The 23,276-nt window shown below is 37.0% G+C and overlaps 1 protein-coding gene across 1 annotated transcript in view; it reads right to left on the reverse strand.

Moving 5' to 3' along the window:
* The window catches only part of BEND7 (BEN domain containing 7), a 132,514-nt gene that overhangs the window by 52,780 nt on the left and 56,458 nt on the right, over window positions 1–23,276 (reverse strand). The window contains exon 6 of the mRNA XM_006894317.1: window positions 18,403–18,628. Coding sequence (XP_006894379.1) covers window positions 18,403–18,628 — 226 coding nt within the window. The remainder of the gene's footprint in view (window positions 1–18,402; window positions 18,629–23,276) is intronic.

Below are 23,276 nucleotides of genomic sequence, written 5' to 3' on the forward strand. Positions count from 1 at the left end.
TTTGGTTTTTATGAAAAGTAAAAAAAAAAAAAAAAAGTATGCCCTATAAAACTGAGTCTCAGACATATTTATCACCAACGTGAGATGGACTTTGCCTGAAAGCAAACAGTACAAGAGGAATGCCCCTCCGTGTTTCATTGACTATGTAAAAGCATTTGTGTGAATCACAACAAATTGTGGCTAACCTTGAGAAGAATGTGAATCTCAGAACACTTGATTGTGCTCATGTGAAACTTGTACTTGGACCAGGAAGCAGTCCTCAGAACAGAGCAAAGAAGCACTACATGGTTCAAAATCAGAAAGACGTATGTCAGGGATATGTCCTATCATCATACCATTTCAATCTTTTTGTGGAACAGATAATTCAGGAGGCTGGACTTTATGAGAAGGAATGTGGCATCAGGATTGGAGGAGGACTTATTAACAACTTGTATTATGCAGATGACACAATCTTGCTGGCAGAAACTGAGAAGGACCTGAAATGTTTGCTGCAGAAGATCAAGGACTGTAGTCTGATAGACTGAAGCGCAACATCAAGAAGATAAAGTTTCTCACCACTGGGCCAGTTGGTAGTATTATGACAGGTGGAGAAGAAGTTGAAGTTGTTAACAATACGGCTTGCGCAGCTCCACAATCAAGACTCTTAACATCAGCAGTAAAAAAAAAATCAAAAGATTAATTGCTCTGGGGAAACTTCTGTCAGGGACTTCTCAAAAGTTCTGAAGAGCGACTATGTCAGTCAAGATATCAGTTTCTGATTCAGGCCATGGTCTTCACAATTACTTGCTATGCATCAGAGAGTTGGACAATGACCAAAGATAATAGAAGAAGAATTGATGCCTTTCAGTTGTGGTGCTGGAGATGATTACTGAGAATAGCACGGACTGCCAAGAGACTAAGTAGGTTTGTCCTAGAGAGCGTGAAAACGGGTTGCTCCTTGGAGGCAAGGATTTTGAAGCTCCATCTCACATACTTTGGGCACACAGCTATGAGGGACCAGTCAGTCTCTGGAGAAGGACAACCTACTTAGAAGGGCAAAGGGTCAGCACAGGAGATGACCCTAGATGAGATGGACTGACACAGTAACTGGGGTAATGAGGGGAGGTGTGTTGGAGACCATGAGGCTGGCTTGGGATAGGGCAGAATTCAGAGATACTGTACACAGGGTCACTATGAATCATAGGTGACTCAATGGTACAAAACAACAGTCAACTGGCTGTTGCAATACTAACTCAAATGCCTGCCACACTTGTTTAGCAGTTCTAATAGACCAGAGGCTGCTCAGGAGGAAGGGGGACAGGCTCCTGAGTGACTTAGTTTCAGAAACCCTCTGATGGACCAGCTATGATTTGGGTCTGATTCAATGGTCACGAGAGTGAGAGCTACTGGGTTACACCTGAGAATCTGGACTCATGTTACTGACAAGTTTTAACTTTACAAACGGACTTTACAAAGTAACCATGCCATGTCTTCTAGAACTACGTTCCACAATGATCCTCTCATTATACCTAAATTAGTGGAACTTCAAGATCGAAACAATTTTGTTTAATCATAGTGAGTTTCAAAGATTTGAGGTGAAAATTGTTTGGAGGAAAAGAACAATATCCATTGTCTTCCTTAATTTTAACCAAAATGTTGTTATTTTCACAAAGTCTCAATAACAGTTTCTAAGTTTTAATATATTTCATTTTTAAAAATCCCACCACAGGGATCATTTATTATACAGCTACCAGGAAATAAGCTTAAATAAGCATTTTCTTTTTACTACCTGTGCTACAATACACTTCTGTTTAATATATTCTCAGGGAATACATTTTATGTTAAATATAAAAATTGTGATTAGAAGGATGTTTTACTATTTGGTCTATTTTTGTTTTTTTTTGCTAAAAAAGTGTTTCAAAATTAAGATTTATAGAGAATTTACTTGGAAATATTTAGTACAACTAATTACATATGTATATGTAATGGGGTTTGTAGGGTGGTGGGGGGAGATTTCTGGTGGCCTAATGGCAAGAAGCTGTGCTGCAATACTGAAGGAACGAGTTCAAGGCCACCAGTCATCCCACAGGAGAAGAATGGGCAATCTTCTCTCATGCAATTAACTGCCTCTGAAAACCTATCAGAGGGTCAGCTATGAGTAAGTTTTGACTTGACAGTACATAACAACAAAGACTGAGACCCATCAGCTCCAAGAGTTGGTCAAGTGGCATAAAATAATATGTATATTCATGCACTTCTTTTTAGCCCAGCAACTCTACTTCACAGTATACTACCATACTTCTCTGTTCCTACGAGAAACTAATGAGAGCATAATAAAGTTCTGTCTCAGTTTTTAAGTTACTGTTTCTTAGTATATGAACTTCAGTCATTCTATGAGATATTGAGTTCACCTCAAACCCAGTTAAGTTTGGAAGTAATGCTTATTGTGCCAGAATAAGGACCCATTTAGGACATCTAGTTACCATCCTAACCCTCGCAGTCATCTGAAGTCTGTGACAACCAAGGTTAGAAGGGCAAAGAGCAATAAGGTACAAAAGGAGCAGGGGTGGTGAGGAGACTCACCCATGAAGATTAGATGAATCAGAAGATGTTCCCGTCATTCCACTACCTAGTGGCTGTTGTACAAAGGGCATCGGGATGAAGATATTTAGACATTAAGACAAGGCTGATGCCTCAAAAGCAGGATTTTATTTCAAGTCCTTTTTAAAATGGTGGCAAGGCTTTTCTAATCAAGATACGTTTAGAAAAATTTTGAATTCACAGTTTGAGGCTGGCAATAAAATGTTCTCAAACTTTTATCTGCTAGTCTCTTTTTAAGGTACCAGGTTGCTATGGGGAGGAATACTAAAACAACACATGGATGAGTAATTATGTTGATTTATTAAGAGTCCTTGATACAGTAAGAATAGAGAATGATACATTTAGTTTGACTATGGAGTCTTATTAATTTTTAAAAATCACTTAAGAAAATTATTATACTAATGCTTCTGAAAAGAAGCACTAATTTGTGCACTGGTTAAGCACTCCCCTATTGATCAAAAGGTTGGTGGTGGCCTGTTTCCGTAAAGAGTGCAGTGTGGGAGAACCTATGTGGAAGTTGCACTCTGTCCTGTAACGCCACTATGAACTGGAATGAATCTGAATACAACTCGCTAGCTTTTGAAGATGAATCCTCTCTGGTGTGAATGAAGGAATGGTAAATTGTACATTCCACACTGCCTACTACGGACCCTGTTCACTGCTATTTAACTATACCTCATGCTTTCAAAGCTGCCATTTGAATATGACCTTGGTGTCTCATATTTGGAATTACCTTGGACCTACCAACTGGGAAGACTTCTATCATTTTTTATTATATTTCACCACCTGATCTATCTGTTGCTATTGGGTTTTCCCCCCTACTATTCCAACTTATATTCTGCTTTTTCAAGTTGCCACTACTCTTCCAACTTGTCATGGAGAAGTTGTGTGGTTATTCTTGCTCTGTACATATCTAGTTTAGTAGAGATATGTTTTGATATTTTTAAAAAAACAAATTCTTTGTTTTCAGGAAACATAAATCAACTTTTTATTCTTTTCCTCCCTCTTCCCTTTCTGTATATATTTACCACTAATTATGTGAACAGTACTGTTTCATGAACCAAGGGATATAAAAAGCAAAGACTTCTGTCCCATAGGAACTTAAATTCTTTTTGGGAAGACAAGATGCCCATCATAAATAAGATGACCGTACATTCTTATTTTCCCAGACATATTAAGTTGAAAATGCCTGTTTCCCTAATGAAATTATTAATAGAGTCACTTTGACTCTGAAGTATCTTAGTTTGGACACTAAATTATATGGTCAGCCTTCATATAAACCATGAACAATAATGCAAAGGGTTAGGATTTATTTGATAAAAATAATAAAGGCTACAGAAATTCACTGATTTCCTACAGAAAACCTCATGGTGGAGATGATGGAACATTAGCTAGGTCATAAAGAATGAACTGGATTTGTCTAGAACAAATGAAGGAAGATTCACATTGCTACTCCAGGGCAAACAGCATCACCTAGGTCCCAAATGAGCCTGTGATGCTTGAGAAATAAGTTCAAGGGTAGGTCAGTTCATCGGTTAGGAAGCATTAGAAAATACAGCTGCAAGGAGAGAGGAGCCAAATTACAGAGTGTCTGAAGAAGCTAGAGTTTGCACTTGATTTAATGGGCAAAAATGAGGAGAGGAGGAAAATGATTGTATGAAGTTTTGTTTTAGAACTGTTACTTGATTGTTAATGTATCATACAAACTAGAAAGGGAAAAGTGATGGGTAGAAAAGACACTGAAAAAAGTGTTTTAGGAGTTGGAATTGATTCAAGGATGGGGAACCTGAGTTTCTGTAATATTTCATCTTCATTAATTATGTATTTGTTCTTCCTTTTATTCATCTTTTCATTGTGATTTTGGTTTGTCTTTGTGTTTTTCTCAAAAGTGGCTTTATTTTGGAGTGGTGGTATTCTGATTTGAGTTTGTGAAAACAATCCCTTAAAGCTACTGCTTTTCTGCCTTTAATTTGTTAACTTTTACACATCATCATAAAAAACTGAATTATGTCTATAGAAGACAGTGATCTGTAGGGGACAATATTTTTCTAGCAAACATATTTTAAATCGGTCAAAGAAATTATATTTGCTTGTAGAATATATGGTATAGATATGGATTACCCTATCATTCTGTGCTATTTTCTTTTCAAATTATCATAATTTATAAAATTTTCTGAAATTCACATTCTAGTACCTAACAATTTGGTGAAAATAGTGCTTCACAATAAAAAGAAACAATCTGAAGATAAAAATAAAAAGTGTTTTGCAAAATTTAGAGTTGGCTTACAATGCCATCACAGGAACAGAAGAACAATGAAGGATCTAAAGAACTGATACGGTTGAGTAATTAAGTAAGAATGCTCACCACAGCAGAGCAGCTTCTGACTCAGAGCAATCTTCTATCAGGTTTTGGAGGCTGTAAGTCTTCATGGGAGGAGACTGCCTACTTCTCCCCACCCCCACCCCCACAAGTGACTGGTAAATTTGAACTGTCAGTTTTTCAGTTTGCAGCCTAACATGTTTTGCATTATGTCAGCAGTGCTACTTAAGTGGGATTCTAACAAAGGGAGGTGGGGAAGCATAGAAAATGACTCTGAGTTTTCAAAATCTTGAAGAATATAAAAATGTTGATGTCTCTGTTAAAGAAACGTTTACAAGGGGGTGTTACTGTTAGAAACTCAGTGCTACCTTTCAGATGATCTGTTATATGAGGAAGGATCACCACATGATTCTTAAAGCAGGATAGGCCCACGTCCAATGATTACATTGGAATGTCCCCTCCATTTGCTTTCTCATTTGATTCTAGCTTCTGTCCACATTTTTAAATAGAATTTTCTTAATTTAGTTGTATCTGGCTAAGCTGACAGAAAGAGGGTGTGTGTGCTGAAGAGGTGTGGGAAGGTAGCACTGGAAAGAACAATATTAGATTTACCCTTTGATCAAGGGTACAGGGTGTTGAGGATATGCCAGGTAGATATAAAAATGTTTGAGAAATACTATGAACTCATCATGAAGAAGCTCAAAAGTCTAAGAGCTGGATACAGTCAGCAAGAACCTGGAAACGCCGAGAATGTAACAGAAGATTCAACTGCAGGAACAGTCAGTGGGAAGACGTAACGGATTTCTTTCTTGCAAAGATGAGTTTTTAACAGGACATATGCAGACATATTTGCTTTTATACAAAGACATTTTAAAAGAAGCCAAATCAATGACAAATTTCAGTTTGATTTAAGAATGTAACTCTGGATTTTCACATGGTTTTCTTAATGGAAGCTGACATACACCTTTAGTTTTATCATACATAAATTTAACATCAGACCACATTTCTATAGTGATGAAACATTAAAGCTCACTTGAATATGAATTTCAGGGTGGGAACATAAGCAAATATCAGTTCTCAGTCTCAGATTTTTAAAGTATATCTTTGCAAGATATCTATTTACAGAACTAAACCAATTAAACATTTACCTCATTATTGATACCAATAAAATCCAACAGAAAGCTACAAAGAAGAGACAAATTTGTTTCCCTAAAAGGGAAAGGAAAACAGAGGAAACAGAGCATTAACTAGGATGCTGATCACTTGGATTTTTGAAACAGAAAGAATTTAAAACCAAATTCAAGTCTTGAGTTGCAATACTGAGAGACCTTATGGGAAAAATCTTGAATGATCCAGGAATTATTAAAAGAAGATAAAGGAAATATATGGAGTCCCTAAATAACACATAAAATTTCTGTAAGTAGGTATAATAAAGAGCCAATGGTAATAAGGGAAGAAGGTCAAGCTGCATTGAAGGAACTGGCAAAAAAAAACAAGGCCCCAGGAATTCATGGGACACCAAATGACATGCTTCAACTATCAGATGTAGCCCTGGATGTCCTCACCAGTCTGTTCCAGGAAATCTGGAAGACAGCTACCTGACTGGAAGAAAGCTGTTGTTTCCATTCCCAAAAAAGGTGATCCAACAAAATGTGGAAATTATTGAACAGTATCTTTAATATCACATGCAAGCAAAATATAGCTGAAGATCACCTTAAGGTGGCTAGAACAGTACACTGAGCGAACTGCCAGAAGTTCACGCTCGGTTTAGAAGAGGCTGTGGCACTAGAGATATTGCTGATATCAGATGGATCTTGGGTGAAAGCAGAGAACCAAAAGAATGTCTGTCTGTATTTTATTTACTATGCAAAGGCATCTGACTGAGTGGATTATCACAATGTATGACTAACCTTGAGAAGAATAGGAATTATAGAACACTTAATTATGTTTGCATGCCATCTATACCTAGACTGAAATGCTGTTGTTCGAACAGAGACAGGGAACACTGCAATGGTTTAAAATTAGGAAAGGTATAAGTCAGTGCTTTATTCTTTCTCTGTACCTACCCAATATGTAGGCTAGGCAAATCAGAGAAGTTGGGTTTTATGAACAAGAGTGTGGCAAGGAGAACAGAAGGAAGAGCCATCAACAACCTGCGTTATGCAGATGATACAACCTTGCTAGCTGAAAAGGAGGAAGATCTGAGGTGCTTACTGCAGAGGATCAAGGACTACAGCCTTCAAAACAAATAGCATCTCAACATCCAGAAAATAAAAACCCTTAAAACTGGGCCAATAAACATCAAGACAGAGAGAGAAACTACTGTAACTGTCAACAATTTCATTTTACTTGGATCCACAATCAACACCCATAGTACCAGCAGCCAGGAGATTAGGAGACATAGAGCATTGGATAGTCTGCTGGTTAGGGAACTTTCAAAATCTCTGAACAACAATGATAGTAGTTTAAAGACCAAGGTGAGCCTGTTTAAAGCCAGTCTTTCCAATCATCTGCTATGTGTCTGACAGCTAGACAATGAAGAAGAATGAGAGAAGAAATGATGCTTTTGAGTTGTGGTGTTGGAGAAGAGTTCTAAATATTCTAAGGACTGCCTAAAGAACACGTATGTCTTGCAGAAAGTATGACCAGAGTGATCCTTGGAGACAAGGATGATAGAGAGACATCTCACATATTTTTGGCATGTTTCCAGGAGAGCCTATCCCTTGGAAAGGGACATCATGGAAGAAAAGGTGAATGGTTGGTGAAGGAGAGGAAGATCTTCAATGGTATGGATTGCTATGGTGTCTGTGACAATGGGCTCACATGTGTCAAGGATGATAAGGATGGCACAGGACAGGACAGGCATCAGATCTGTTGTTTATGGGGTCACTATGAGTCATACTCTGTGGCACTTACTAACAATAAGACAACATTGGTGAGTAACTTAGGTAAGTCAAACAATTCCAGAAGATAAAGAAAAACGTGAACTATGCAGAATGCATGGCTCTTCTATTTTCAGGTACAAAGATAGTTACCTCATACTGAGAAGGGTTCCCTTCCTGCAGACCCTTTATTTGCATTTTTGGCAAGCTGTTATAATAAAGACACAAATCTTCCATGTCAGTAATGTTAATGGTGCCCCATAACACTCAGCAATACACAGCAATGCTATACAGTCCTGTTGATGCTATGGAAATTAATTTCTTTAGATAGGAGGCTGTTTTAGTCAATTCAGTCACAAAGATTAAAATGCAAGTTCTATAAAAATTCAGAAACTAGAAGTTTGAAGTGAATTCTTGCAAGTTAACTCACAACTGGTTTCTATCCATTATCTGAAAGACTTAAGCAAAGATTAGTAGATTAGTAGAAGTCACAATCTTCTAAGTAAATTTCTCTGAATTCCCATTTGTCCCTTATGAAGCAAAAATAAATGGATCTAGAATTTTGAGAAAGAGAGCATTCCTTTTTTTGGTTGTTTTTTTTTGTGTGTGTGGTTTTTTGGTTTGTTTTTGTTTTTTAATGTATGTTATGCTGCTTCATGGGTCTACCAGAGGCCTATTAGGTAAGAGATAATTTTTAATTTTTATTTTTATTTTGTGTGTGTACCATCAAATTGGATCTGACTGGTACAGGAGGAGATTGCCCCCCCCTTTTCCGGCAGAGCATCTGGTGGATTCGAACCGCATATCTCTGGGATTGCAGTGAAGCTTCTTGCCAGTAGGCCACCAGAGCTCCCCAGCATTCCTTTTTTTAAGGATATGTGAGACTATGCTTATCAGAGACTAAGTGAGAAACACTCATTCACTAGCTCATTGCTGTCAGTCAGAATGGACTCAGAGCTGACCCTTCGATGGGTTTCTGAGGCTGTAGATTACAAGGGAGGAAACTGCTTATCTTTCTTCCCTGGAACTGCTGGTGTATTTGAACTTCCAGAAAAGCATGGCCTTTGGGTTAGCAAAGCTCATACAGACTAGGTCACCAGAGCTTGCTAAGCAGCCAGCGACAGACTGACTCACTTAAAAGGTCACAGCCTATACAATCCTATGGAATCATTTAACTCTGCATATTTTTGCATGAGTTAGAATTGACTCTGTACAAACTAACAGTATTTATTAAGGTAAATAGGATTCAAGATTCAACAACTAGAATAGGCTTTATATAATCCTGAAGCCAAAAGGCCTTCACTCAATATTGTATTTCATTTACATTTATTCCATGGTTAATATCTGACATTCTCTATATCTTAGAAAACACCTTTCAGCCTTCAAGGTCTAATTCAGATGTCACCTGTTTCTTGAAGCTTTCCCCATGTGGGAACTTAGCTTGACATCTTCTGTGTTTCCTTCAATTCAGCCACAGGCATTTGACATCTATTTTATTCCATCTTGGAGTATAGGTCAAGACTATGGCTATTGCTTAGATGCCTGTAGCTCCAAGTGATTGTACATTCTTTAAATTCAGGGCCATGCCTCATTTCTCTTTATGTCATCAGTTCCTGGCTCATAGTAGGCTGGCAGTAAATGTATTATTACCAGAAATTTCATGACTGCTGATGGTTTATAAGGCTAAATCTGCAGATTTTCATATTCTCATAATTTTTCCAGTATCTGATGCAAAGCAAAGATCATGTCCTCTGTATGACATTGTTTTGTGAAGAATTTAGCTGAACAAGAGCTTCAAATAGGCAGTCAAGGAGACTCTGGTTAAGAATGCAGACTACATTTTCTTCAAGACTGCAACAGCAAGTCCACATGAAAAGCTATATTGTATTTGTTATGCAGTTATATATAAATATTGTGCTGGAAAATGGAGATGCCTTTCTTCTACCTTAGACATGGCCATTATTCAATTAAGTCCTGGTAAGCAGGAGTGGCATCCACTTCCTAAATAACATGCCTCCGGAAACTCTATGAACTGATAAATGTTGATAGTTATAGAGGGGCTTCAGGCCTTTGTTCATAGGGTCGCTATGAGTCTTGCTCAACTTGAAGGCAATCAACAACAACAAGAAGGCATTGCAAGCATGTCCAAAACCTGGACCCTTGTGCAAAAAAACAGGACTCTTTTTTTTAAATCCTAAGGGTTCAAAGAATGAGGTACACTGGCACAATGCTATCTTCTCTTTTACTCCAGGAGAGAACAAATGGGCAGCCTTCAGAGATCTTGGTAGGAATTAATTAGGAGATTAAGTTTCAAGGATGACAGACATATGCTACGAGTACACATCATGACTGGTTAGAATCACCTGGATAGGATGGAGAGCTAAGTGGCTGTGTTTCCCTATGAGTGTTGTCAAGACAACAGCATTAGAATCACCTATGGATGTTAGTTTACAGTCTTAATTTCCAGGTCTACCCTATACCAACTGAGTTAGTCTCTGAATATGGGACTCAAAACGTGGCAATATGAACCAGAACCTCAGGTAATTCTGATACACATTAAAATTTGCGAACCACTAAGGAATGAACTGAATGTATAAGACTATATATTCTATTATTTATATATAAATGTACATATAAATAAATAAATAAATATATCTCTCAGGATAGCTGTGACTCAACATAACTTTTTGCCACATGACATCAAAAAAGGTGGGGAAATACAAGCAGCAACAACAATCAAGTAATAGTTCTCAATAGAGCTGACGACAAGCTATGTTTCTAATGTAATTACATAGCTAAAACAGAATATTATTTAATTACATAATTATTAGCACATCTGATATGTAAGCTAGTAAACATGAATATCAAGTCAGCAGGAGTGGCATCTACTTCCTAAACAACATGCCTCTGGAAACTCTATGAACTTTGATAAATGTCGATAGTTACAGAGGGGCTTCAGGCCTTTTGTTCATAGGGTCACGAGTTGTATGTGACTTGAAGGCAATCAACAACCACAACAACAACAACAACAAACAACATAAATTAATAAACAATACTAATCTTTCAATAGGATTATTTAATGAAAAGATTCAGTTCCAATAGTCAAATATGTGAACTTGAATTGAATTTACAGAGAACTTTGAAAGGCTATGTTTACACAGTACTACTTTCAAAGCTTTTCTCGTTAATTCTATGTCCTGGGAAATATCAGAAGTCCCTTTCTCTAAAGAAGAGATCAATCTTATATTTTCTTCCCTATCAAAATAGGATTGGTTTTTACTACCTTTCAGGATAGACTGGCCTTGTAAATGAAAAAACATTTACTTTTGCTATGTGTTGCACAAACAATCACTGACTAGTAATTTCAAGTAAGCTTATAAAGAATTTCAATTCAAAACACAGGACATCCTTCTTTCTTTTCAAATACTCCTCACTGAAGAATGAAATGTGCCAGAAATGACTATGACATCAGAGAACCAAATCAGTTCTTGTCATATTGATTTTAATTCATACCAACTCTATGCATCTGAGTAGACTTGCCCTCACAGGCTATCAATAGCTGACTTTTCCCAAGTAAATTAGATAACCTTCCTTCTAAGGCATCTCTGGGTGAACTTAATCTCCAATTTTTAGGTTAGAAGCTAGGCTCTTTAACCATTTGTACTACCAAGCATCAGTCAGACCTGGAGTAATATACTAGTTCCACTCTGCACTGTTTTTTCCAAATTAAAGTTTACAAATCACACTGATTTTCATTCAAAGACATTTTGTTTATAACATTAGTTACAAGTGATTAAAATAATTAATTCATTCATTACAGTGGCTAACCACACCCTACATTGTATTAATGGACTAACATTAAATAATATAGCTTTCGTACTTTCTCATAGCTTCAGCCTTCTCTGTTTATGGAAATAAAAACATTAATATTATAGTTATTACAAAAATTTTATAAGAGAATGAATATGAAGTGCCTGCACATATGTCTTGGAGAGGGGGCAGCTGGAGTGCTCTTTAGAGGCAAGAATGATGAGGTTCCACCTCATATACTTTGGGCATGTTACTAGGAGGGGCTATTCCTTAGAGGGGGACATGATGATGGGAAGGGTGGAGGGTCAGCAAAGCAGAGGAAGACCCTCGACCAGGTGGATTAACACAGTGATTGCTGCAATGGGCTCTTGTGTGTCAGAAAGTGTGAGGATAGAAAAGGGTTTAGATCTTTTTTTCATAGGGTTGCTATGAGTAATACTCAACAGCACCCAACAACAACAAAACCAGCTATTAAATTAAAATCTTTAATAATGATTGGTTGTTATTATTAAAAAACTGAAAATCCAAGCCATGTTTCAGTTCTGAGTTTGGAGTTTGAGGAGCACAGAGTTTTTATCAATAAATAATAAAGAAGGAACAGGTTTCATCCTCAAACCTTATTAAAGTATTCAACAAAAATGGAAAAGAAAGGTATTATAAATAAATTGTACAAGTCTAGACTACCAGAATAAATCAGGTAATCACTTTCTACTGGAATCAAGTGAGAATATTTGAGATTCTGTTCAGTAGAACCTTTGAAAGAGTGGCATCAAATGTTAGGTAGGCCAACTAGTCTTGTGAGAACCTATCAGAGTACTATCAAGCAAAAAGGGGTTTCTTCTTAGAGATGTTCTGATGCCTTGGCTATACAGGTGAACATCAGACCTTGTGAGCTGACTTCTCCTAAGGAGAGCAGCAGTTTGTGCTGTAGCCTCAGGAATAAACCAAGAGCTCTCATCCAGTCCCTTCACTTCACTCACATGTAATTAATTTACACATATCAGTTCTTGCTAATAAGAAAATTAAATCTCAAGGCTTTTTTTAAATGCAAATTTCTGTTGTTTTAAGAAACTTATAGTGTGTATACTTTTTACTCAACAGCACCTAACAATGTGCCCTTAAAAAAACAACAAACAAGAATATTAAGGAATTCAGTTGCTTTGATAGCAACAAACTGTTTTCAATTAATTACTATGAAGTTGAATCAATCATCATAACCCGAGTCCTAAGAAGTGCTTTATTACAGCTATACTTTCCAAAGAGTATTTAGAAATTTAAGGAACATATAAGAACAAACAGGTTCGTCCTGGAAAGGGTGAAACCAGGCTGCTTCTTGGAGGCAAGGATTCTGAAGCAATGTCTGATATACTCTGGGCATGTTGCAAGGAGGGACTAGTCCTTGGAGAGAGATGTCATGCTTAGGAGGGTGGAGGGACAGCGCAGGAGAGGAAGACCCTTGATGAGGTGAACTGACTCAGTGACTGGGGTAATGAGGTAGGTGTGTCAGAGACAGTAAGGTTGGTCAGGATGGAACAGGGTTCAGAGCTGTTGTACATAGGGTTGCTATGAGTTGCAAGCAACTCGATGGCACATAACAATCAACAGCAACATTAATATTTAGATAATTCTCATAAATTATGCTGCATGGTCTACTGAGCATATTATATTAAGAATAAGATGCTAGTTAAAATCTATGGCAGATACAACATGAGAGAAGGAGAATTCACAAGGGTACCTATCTCCAATCCATACTCTGGCATAAAATAATTTCTGAATCAAACCCAAGATACTAAATTTTACCCTCAGCACTCAACCCTAAGGCTCCACTTAATAAGATCATAAGTTCCTTCCAAGATAAAACTCAAAGTGCACAGGTTTCTAATTAAGGAGTCTTCTTTCATCATCAAAACTGTAGCTCATACTGTAAGTGAATTTTTAGTGAATACCAAGTAAGCGTTGGCAAAGGTTGGTGGTTTGATGCCACCAGTCACTACGCAGGAGAAGACGCAGCAGTCAGCTTCTACTCTGTCATAAAGGCTTACCTGAGTCAGAACTGACAACATACAACAACTGTTGTTGTCATTAGGTGTTGAGTGGAATATGACTCACAGGGATGACTATAAGGGGAAAAATATAATCTCCTCAAAAAGTATCTATTTTATTTTCAAGATTCTGTCATGAGGAATATTAATCATCACTGCACACACTTTCTAACAATTCTCACACAAAACTCTTTGCATCCCATTTTTCCTCTATTTATAGGCATTTCAAAGATATTCATTCATGGTCTTCCCCATTGTTGCAATCTAATCATTAGGCCTACTGGTAAGAAACTGTACGGTCAACCCAAAGGCAGGAAGTGAGAATCCCCCAGCTGCTCCATGGGAGGAGGATGGGCAATCTCCTCCCATGTGATTCACAGCCTATGAAAACCTGTTGGAGGGTCAGCTATGAGTCTCTTCTGACTTGACAGCACGTAACAACAACAACAACAATCACTTTGAAATAAAATCTAGTCCATGCCATTCATTTTACTTTTGAGATTTTACAAAACTAATCAGTCTATGATAAATGTGGTGTCAGGATCGGTGAAGATTCATCAACAATCTGCGTTATGCAGATGACACAAACCTGCTTGCTGAAACTGAGGAGGACCTGAAGCGCTTGCTGCAGAGGGTCAAGGGCTGCTGCCTCCAATATGGATTGAGGCTCAATGTCAAGAAGATTCTCACCACTGGACCAATTGGCAGCATCAGGATGGATGGTGACGAGATTGAGATTGTTCACAGCTTTAGTGCGCTTGGCTCCAGAGTCAACACTCTTGGCACCAGTAGCCAGGAAATTAAAAGGCGCATTGCCATGGGAAAGTCTGCTGTTAGGGACCTCTCCAAAGTACTGAAAAGCAACGGCGTCCCTTTGGAGACTATGGTGCATCTGATACAGGCCATGGTCTTTGCTATCACTTGTTATGCATCAGAGAGTTGGACAATGACTAAGGAGGATAGAAGGAGAATTGATGCCTTTGAGCTGTGGTGCTGGAGAAGAGCATTGAGGGTACCATGGACTGCTAGGAAAACAAACAGATTCATCCTGGAAAGGGTTAAACCGGGTGGCTCCTTGGAGGTGAGGATTCTGAGGCTCCATCTAACATACTTTGGACATGTTGTAAGGAGAGACCGGTCCTTGGAGAGGGACATCATGCTTGGCAGGGTGGAGGGACAGAGCAGGAGGGGAAGGCTCTCTATGAGGTGGATTGATTCAGTGACTGGGGTAATTGGGATGGGTGTATCGGAGACAGTGCAACTGGCACAAGACAGAGTGGAGTTTAGAGCTGCTGTACATAGGGTTGCTACATGTCGTAAGTGACTCAATGGCACATAACAGCAGCAACAACAACAACAATCAGTCTTAATACTTTACTAAATTGTATGACTATTAACATTAATACAGTTGCTATCCCATAAAAGACAGAGTAAGAAAAGATTATTTATGAGAAATCCTCTTAAAATATGTTACAGACAAGAGTAACAACACAGGACAGGAAGCATTGACACTGTCGGTATTAGGCACAGCCGACTTACTGCTATGTTTACTTTGTGCAGTAAAGAAGAGAGCAGCGCTGAGATTAAGGTTGGTCCTAATTCTACGTGTAATGTATTTTTTCAGGTTCTTAAACAATGTACACTTGAGACTCAAAGTAGTCAAATAAACTTATATCAATCTACACGTGATGATATATTTCATTACCATGTATTAGTAAACTAACTGTTATTGTCACTAAAATGGAACATGGTCATTTATGATGCTTTAATTTTCAGATACATCTATAATGCTAACATACTGTTCTGGGGGGGGGAAGAAAATTAAAACAAATCTTGGCTGCATTCCAGCATGTTTAAAAGCTTCAGCAATGAAGAGTATCATCAGCCTTGACCTTCATGTTTGGAGAAGGCCCCAGCCATATTAAAATTAAATGGGACCCTTCGTCACTTCTGCGAGTCTCAGTTACATCACTGACCATTTTTCAAATCCTGTAATTGTTTTTAGTGTCACTCTAAGCTGCATCATTCTTTTCAGAAATGGCACAGACTATGATATTTCTGTAGCTTTTCTAGTTTAATATAACTCAGTTGTCATTTTAAGTGAAAAATTTTGATAGACAATGAAAAATTTTCTGTTAATGAAGGCTTATGTCCTTCTGGCCATGAACAAGGGTGTCTGGTATTTGCTAACTCCATTTCAAAACTGTATCATTTTGCAAAGTTAATTGTGGATTTCCAAGTATCCTTTAAAGATTATTGAATTAATTTACTCATTTTGCAAGATAATGGGGAGCAGAAGGGGGGCTAGAGAAGGCTCTCTGTCTGCATCTAGTTCTCCTCTACAAGCCAAATATTACATGTGTCGAGCTACTGGAGAACACCCTCATCAGTAGATTCAAATTCTATTTATTTCATTTGAGAACTTGTTTACATTCTTTTTAAAAATTGCATTTAGATTCTTCTGTTTTCTAAAATTACATTCATCACAGCCCTAAATAAGGATATTTCAAAGCTAAGAAATAAGTCTGAGAGGTAACATTGGATATAAATGAAGACGTACTCTTCCGTCCACCTATGTAAGTTACCACAATGCAGTGGAAGGCAGCCACATATTCAATGGTATTAAACTCTGCATTTAACTGACACACTTCCCACTTCCCAAAACAAGAGAGAGCAAAATAGACAAGGAATATGTTGGCATAACAAGTGCAGCTTCACAGAAGTGATGTAGTAACTTCTAAACTTTGGCGGGGGGGAACCTATTTACTTTTTAAGAAGAAAAAAAATTCAAACCTTTACCCTTATTTAAAGTTAGAAATTGAAGAAAAGCTCACAATATGGTAAAGCTCTTAGTTAGACATTACTGAGAAGAAAAAGACTTTCATTTGACAGTAAATGAAGATCACATTTTTTGTTCTGCAGCAGATAAAACTGGCTCTTAAATTATTAGTTTAATGAATTAACATCACCTTGAAATTCCAAATTCTTGTAATAGTTGGGTAGGGAGTCAGGCAATTTATACCCAAAAGTCATACCAAACGAGGAGACCTTACATTTCCTGATCTCAAAACACAGTCATAGCAATCAAAACAGTTTAGTGCAAGTAGTGTCAGACATATAAGACCAAAGAAACAGAATTGAGAACCTAGACGTAAATCCACCCACTTATGGCTAACTGATCTCTGACAAGGAAATTAAATTCATCAAATGGGGAAAATAAGAGCTTTTTAAAAAACGGTGCTGTCAAAACTGGTTGTCTCTCTGTAGAAAATGGAAACAAGATAGACACTTCACACCATGTACAAAAATTAATTCAAAGTGGATTACAGCTGATGGGGCAAACCAAAAAAAATATAAAGATACTCAGAGAAAAACAGAAGCCAATTTAGGAATCCCAAACTACAGAACAGAGAACTCTGGCGGCCTAGGGTAAGGCATTATGTTGTCAACTCAAGGACAGGTGGTTCAAATCCATAGGCTGTTTAATGAGAGAAAGATGAGTCATCTTCTCCCATATGATTCATAGTCTCTGAAAACCCTCTGGAAGGTCAGCTATGAGTTGGTTCCAATTCAACAGCACATAACAACAACAACTTACTGTATAAATTAACTATCAAACATAATTTAAGAAAATGCACAACCAGGAGAGGATAAACTATATAAATAGTACCTTCTAAAAAGGAAATTATTACGTGCTTCAAAACATTTCTCCAAAAGAGTAAAATAAAGCCCACAGACTGGGGAAAAATATTTGGCAATGACAAATATGGTAAGGGATTCATCAGTAAAACTCTAGAACCTTAAGAAGAAAAAGACAACTCAATTACAAAATGGGCAGAAAATATGAAAGACTCTTTACCAAAGAAGATAACCAACAAACACATGAAGAAATGCTCAAGATTACTAGCTATCAGAGTAAACAACAGAGGCTGGTGATGGTATGCTGAGATTAGAACTCTCATACCCTGCTGGTGAGAACGTAAAATGTCACAACTACGACTGAAAGCAACTTGGTCTTTCCTTAAAAAGTTGAAAACAGAATACCATTTGATCTGGTTATTTCACTACTAAGAATATATCTTAAAGAAATAAGAGCTGCAATATAAACAGATACATGCACATCCATGTTTACTGCAGCATCATGCACAAGAAAAGAGAAATAACTCAAGTGCCCATCAATGAACAAATGGATAAAGAAACTATTATATATGTGTGTGTGTGTGTGTGTGTGTGTGTGTGTGTATATGTGTGTGTATATATCTCCATATACTGGAGTACTATACAACAATGAAAAATTCATGAATCCCTAGACAACATGAATGAATCTAGAGGTCATTATGTTGAGTGAAGTCAGGCAGTCACAAAAGGAGAAATACCAGTGCTATAAAAAGCTAGAGGAGAGTTTATACAGAGAGAATCATTCTAGTATATTTATCAGGAAAGGGAAAGAGGAAGTAGTACAAAATTAATTAATAGATAATAAACATTTATTAAGATGGGTGAAGGGAAAGGCAATGTGGAATAAATTGATAATCAGACTGTGTACTGTAATTGAAGTTATGGAACAAAATGTGCATGAATAATTAATTGAACAAATCAATAAGCATTCAGTGAAATCACAGTAAGAGTCATGCCTCTTAAGCTGTAAGATTTGCTAATAACAAATTAAACTACCTCGAGCTAACTGACTATGATTTCAGTTGCCATCTTTATAGAATGAAGGCAAAGCTCAACAAAGAACTCATAAAATGAAATGATGCAGACCAACCTTTTATTGCACCCACAATATTTTGGTCTAGTCCTTTCCGGTTGTCATTGAGTCCTCTTTTCCTCTTTCCATTGGGTAAGGAGTTAGCCAAAGTCTTGTCATCAAAAAATGCACACACCAGTTTTCTAAACAGAAGGCTTCCTGAGCGAGTGTAGTTTGACAATATAGAGTCCAGTTGAGATTTAGGCATAAACACATCAAAGCCTTCGGCAAGTTGCACTTCTGGCTACCAAAAGAACATAAAAATTTCATTAAAAGCACCATTTGAAGCATTTGACTTCAGGCATATATGCTACACAAAACATCACTAGCTCTTGACATATCCATATCCTGAAAATTACACAGTGTCAGTTTTGTGTGGTCGTATTTTTAATTTATAAAATAGATTACTAATTCTAATTAAGAAAACATGAAGCTCTAATCTCAATATTGTCTTTTTAAAAACAATAGAAGAGTATACAGAAAGAAAATTCCTAACCTCAGAAATACTGGAGATGGCTTAATAATCACAGAATGATAAAATTCTAGAGATAAAGGCAATTTGGTATACCTGGGTGAAACTCTCTTACTTTGTAAATGAAAGCTAAAAGAGATTATAATAAAAGTTATTTAAAAATCATTAAAATGTATTTGGTGAATTACACGTTACAAGTTATTTTTTTCATACCTTAAGAAATTTCATTTAATTTGTCTAAAGACACAAATAATGGGCCATCTCACAGGTCTCAAGCTCTTTCTGTTATCCTAGTGGTTTTTAGCTGTGTAACTTTTTTCCTCAATAAAAATAAATGTACATCAAATACATAAAACAGGTAAAAATTATAAGCAGATTTTACAGGCAATTTAAAACTATGTAGATATAAGTAGCTCTGGTGGCCTCGTGATAAGAAACTGTGCTACAATCCCAAAGGCACACAGCTCAAAACCACCAGCTGCTCCACAGGAGAAGGCTAGGCATTATCCTTCTGTGCAATTAACTGCCTCTACAAACTCGTTGGAGGGTCAGCTATGGGTTGGTTCCAACTCATCGGTACAACACAACAAAATGCTGTTTATTTAGGGAAATTCTGTGGCCTAATTGTATGACCTCTGCTGCAATTGAAAAGGTACATGGTTTGAATCCACCAGCTGCCCCATGAGGAAAAGATAGGCAATCTCCTTCTGTGATTTACTGCCTCTGAAAACTGGCTGGAAGGTCAATAATGAGTTGGTTCTGACTCAATGGCACACAACAATAACAACATGTGGATTTAAAAGGAGCTCTAGTGGCCTAGTGGTAAGAACTGTGCTGTAATCCCAAAGGCACACAGTTTGAATCCACCAGCTGCTCCGTGAGAGAAGGATAGACAATCTCCTTACATGAGGTTTACTCCCTCTGAAAACCTGCTGGAGGATCATCTATGGTTCAATTACGATTCAACAGCACACAATCTCCAGGTAAGTTCCAAGGAATCATTGGAAAACCATAGTAACTACCATAGTAATTACACTGCTTAAACTGCTCCCTGAACAGGGATTTCTTACATGACTGAAATATTGAATTAGACTTGTTGAAGGTATCTTTAAACTTGCACTCTATCACACTACGATATAAACTCAGACACTAATAATGCAGTCTCTTCCAGCGTGCCATAGATGTTTATAACTTGCCTTTTCATCTTACAATCCTGTTCATCTCATTTCCTTTTCAAAGCCTTTCCTTCATTCCTAAGGAGGCACTTATACATTCTGTCACTGCCATTCATCTGCCATGGTCATATGACTGTACATATCACATTATATTGAAGATATATATTGGACTGTAGCCCATGTAGAGGCCTGGAACAGTGTTTCTATTTCTAGGGCCCGGCACATAGTAGGCACTCAACAAACTGCTGCTAGTTTTATAAAAATTCATTAGTCATAATAAAAATTGAGTCATTTACTGTTGATTATAATGTGATGGCTCTATAATAACTTAAATATGAATAAATGTAATTGATAAGCTTTTAAGGAAAAAATCTGAAGAAATCCTCACTTATGTAAGATGTATTATAAAAGTTTATTCTTAGCTCTCATACTTTGTACTATTTTAGATGTTCTAAATCATATTAGAAACGTGAACATTCTGGATTAGTTTCTCTCCTTGAGAACAGGAATTATTACTTTGTCCTATTGCATCTCAAATGCCTACAAAGCAAAGACATGGAGCAGGGTTTAAACTAGAAAGAGTGAAGGAAGGAGCTTGGGCCTCACACCTCCAAAATGGAATTTCTGGCTGGATTATGTAGCTCATCTCATTTCTCTGCTTCACTATGCCATTCAAACCTTGGTCTACGGATGATTAGTAAATAGCACTAGTAAATAACACAGCACTATTGGATTTTTTTCTCTTCTGGCTTTTGCATCCTGCTGGGAAAAGGTCTCCAGAGGCTGAAGAGGGTTGGCTGTGGGTTGTATACCTAACCAACCAGAACACAACCTGACACATGCCAGGCACTCAAGAAATACCTGTTCAAAGAATCAATGCAGAAATTTCATGACTAAAAGAATTTTACTATCATAATTCAAGATGGAATTTTAATCCTAAACAGAATCCTAAACTTCGCATGTCTTATGGACACATCTGGCACTTTTATTCAAAATTAACTGATAACTTACCAATCTGCTAAGTGCTCTTGTATCACTGAAGGCCATTAAAATAACCAACTTATTAAAACCCAGTTTACCTTACAGAAATAATCATGTGGCGATTACCAGGCTAGGATGGTACAGAAGCTCTTAAATTTGCAAGAGATATCAATTTACTTTTATCATGTTGTTATGTGCTCTTGAGTCACCTGCAACTCATAGCGACACTATGTCCAACAGCTCTGAAACCTGCTCTATCCTGAGCCAACATTATCATCTGACACACCTACTCCCGTAACTCCAGTCACTGAGTCAATCCATCTCATTGAGGGTATTGCTTTCTTGCTTTACTTCAATCATAGATAGGAATATATTATTAAAATAAAACTCTCAAACAAGTCTGTACAATTCAATAATCTGACCTCTCAGACTCCTCTATTTCTTAACTACTAGTGAATGAACACTAAAACTTCATCTACAAACTGCCATTAAGCAACAAACTAATTCCTTAAAAAGAAAATACGGCAAGCTTTATTGTCTGAGAAATGAAAGAAAGAGAACCGGTTAACAAAACTCAACATTTTACTATGAAGCCTTTTTATTTCCTCTATTTTATAAATATAATCACCAACAGATTATCATCACACAATCATCCCCAACTATGAACATGTATATTAAAAGACAGGTTAAACATGTCTCTTCCAGAACTGGATCTCTTCTTTTTTCTGTATACTGGCTCTGGTTAAATGACATCTTTCTCCTTACTAATGATGGCTATGATAGGAAAAGCCACTATTGCAGTGAATACCATTTTACAAAGGGAACTCCTTTGGCAGATTCACTATTTCAGATTCAAGCCAAGGCAGAGAGCTCATACACTAATTTACAGAGTCTACTGATTACTGCAGTAATAAGATCTTTAAGTGATGACATCCAATGTATAAAGTAGAATTCCCACTACAAATCTGGATTTTCATGTATGCCCTGTCCATTTTTGGTTCTGGAAGCACTTAGCACAACAATGTCTCAAATATTTGATTATTCTTTATCCAGCAGTCACATTGTACACTGGTGACATTCTGGAAGCAAAACCTGCATATTGTCATAATGACTCCTAAGAATGTCCCTGAACCAAGGCCTGTGGAAGTTAATTTTGTTTCTCTTTGCAGTTTGGCTTTGCACAGAAGCAGTTAGGGTAAGAGCTAGTTTCAAAATCCTTTAATTTACCCGGGGACCCCTTAACCATGCAAATTAAAGGATTTTTCTCTCTAAATCCCCATGAACTAGCATGTGACTTCTCTGCATAATCTTAAGGGGGAAAAATGTTAGGAAATTTTAAAGAGATCACACAGATGAAGCACAGAGGTAACACGTCTGATACTGGGTATTTTTTTTGAAGTACCATCAACAGCAAATTATAGTATGATGTGCTTTAAGTCATATGCAGTCACAACTGGAAAAGTAAATTTGAAGATTTTTTTGTTTGGGTTTTTTTTTTAAATCAAGTAGAAGAGAAGTGTATGAATGCTCATATTGCATATTAATACCAGATTTTCAATTGCAAATTAAGAAACTACCCATAAGATTTGTAAATTCTGTGTGTTATAAAACAATCACATTTATAGATATGTACATAAGAATGTTCGTATGAAATCATGTGGTGACAAAGACCAAAGAGCTGTAGCCCAGCTAGCAGGTTAATCTCAGACTGGATCAGGATTGAAACTTGGAACAAAATAAGATACTGATGAACAGACAAGATTCTGTTGAAGAAGACTAATTGATTTTGACTGAGAAAACATACAAAAAAGGTTTAGAAGAATGCTTGAAAGGGGTGTTGGTTTAGCTTTTATGTTTGTAATACTAGTATACAATGGCCCTCTTTACTAATTTAGGATTTGGTTAGCACATTAAATGTATTTCTAGGAAAATGAGCTTTAGTTTATGAAGAAAATTTTTTAAAATATCAAACACCCTTATGAGTGATTTTATTTTGCTCATAAATATAATCAGCTTCTGCTTGAGAAAAACAGGAAATTGGAAAATTAAGAGAAAATAGGAAATTGTCTCCCAGAACTCAGCCTTCTCCAGGTAGCTGTGGCAAGAAGTACTGCTACCCATTTCTAAATGCTGTGCTAAGAGCATGGTCGATGAAGCGGGTGACCACAAAAATACATTAGAAAGTAAAACATGCCAAGTGTCAAGTTTGTTTTTAAATATGAGTAATCTAGAGACTAGCATTTATTTAATGCTAGATGGGGGGA

The sequence above is a fragment of the Elephantulus edwardii genome, unplaced genomic scaffold (assembly GCF_000299155.1).
Source record: "Elephantulus edwardii isolate Elephantulus edwardi_28Jun2011 unplaced genomic scaffold, EleEdw1.0 scaffold00139, whole genome shotgun sequence".
NCBI lineage: Eukaryota > Metazoa > Chordata > Mammalia > Macroscelidea > Macroscelididae > Elephantulus > Elephantulus edwardii.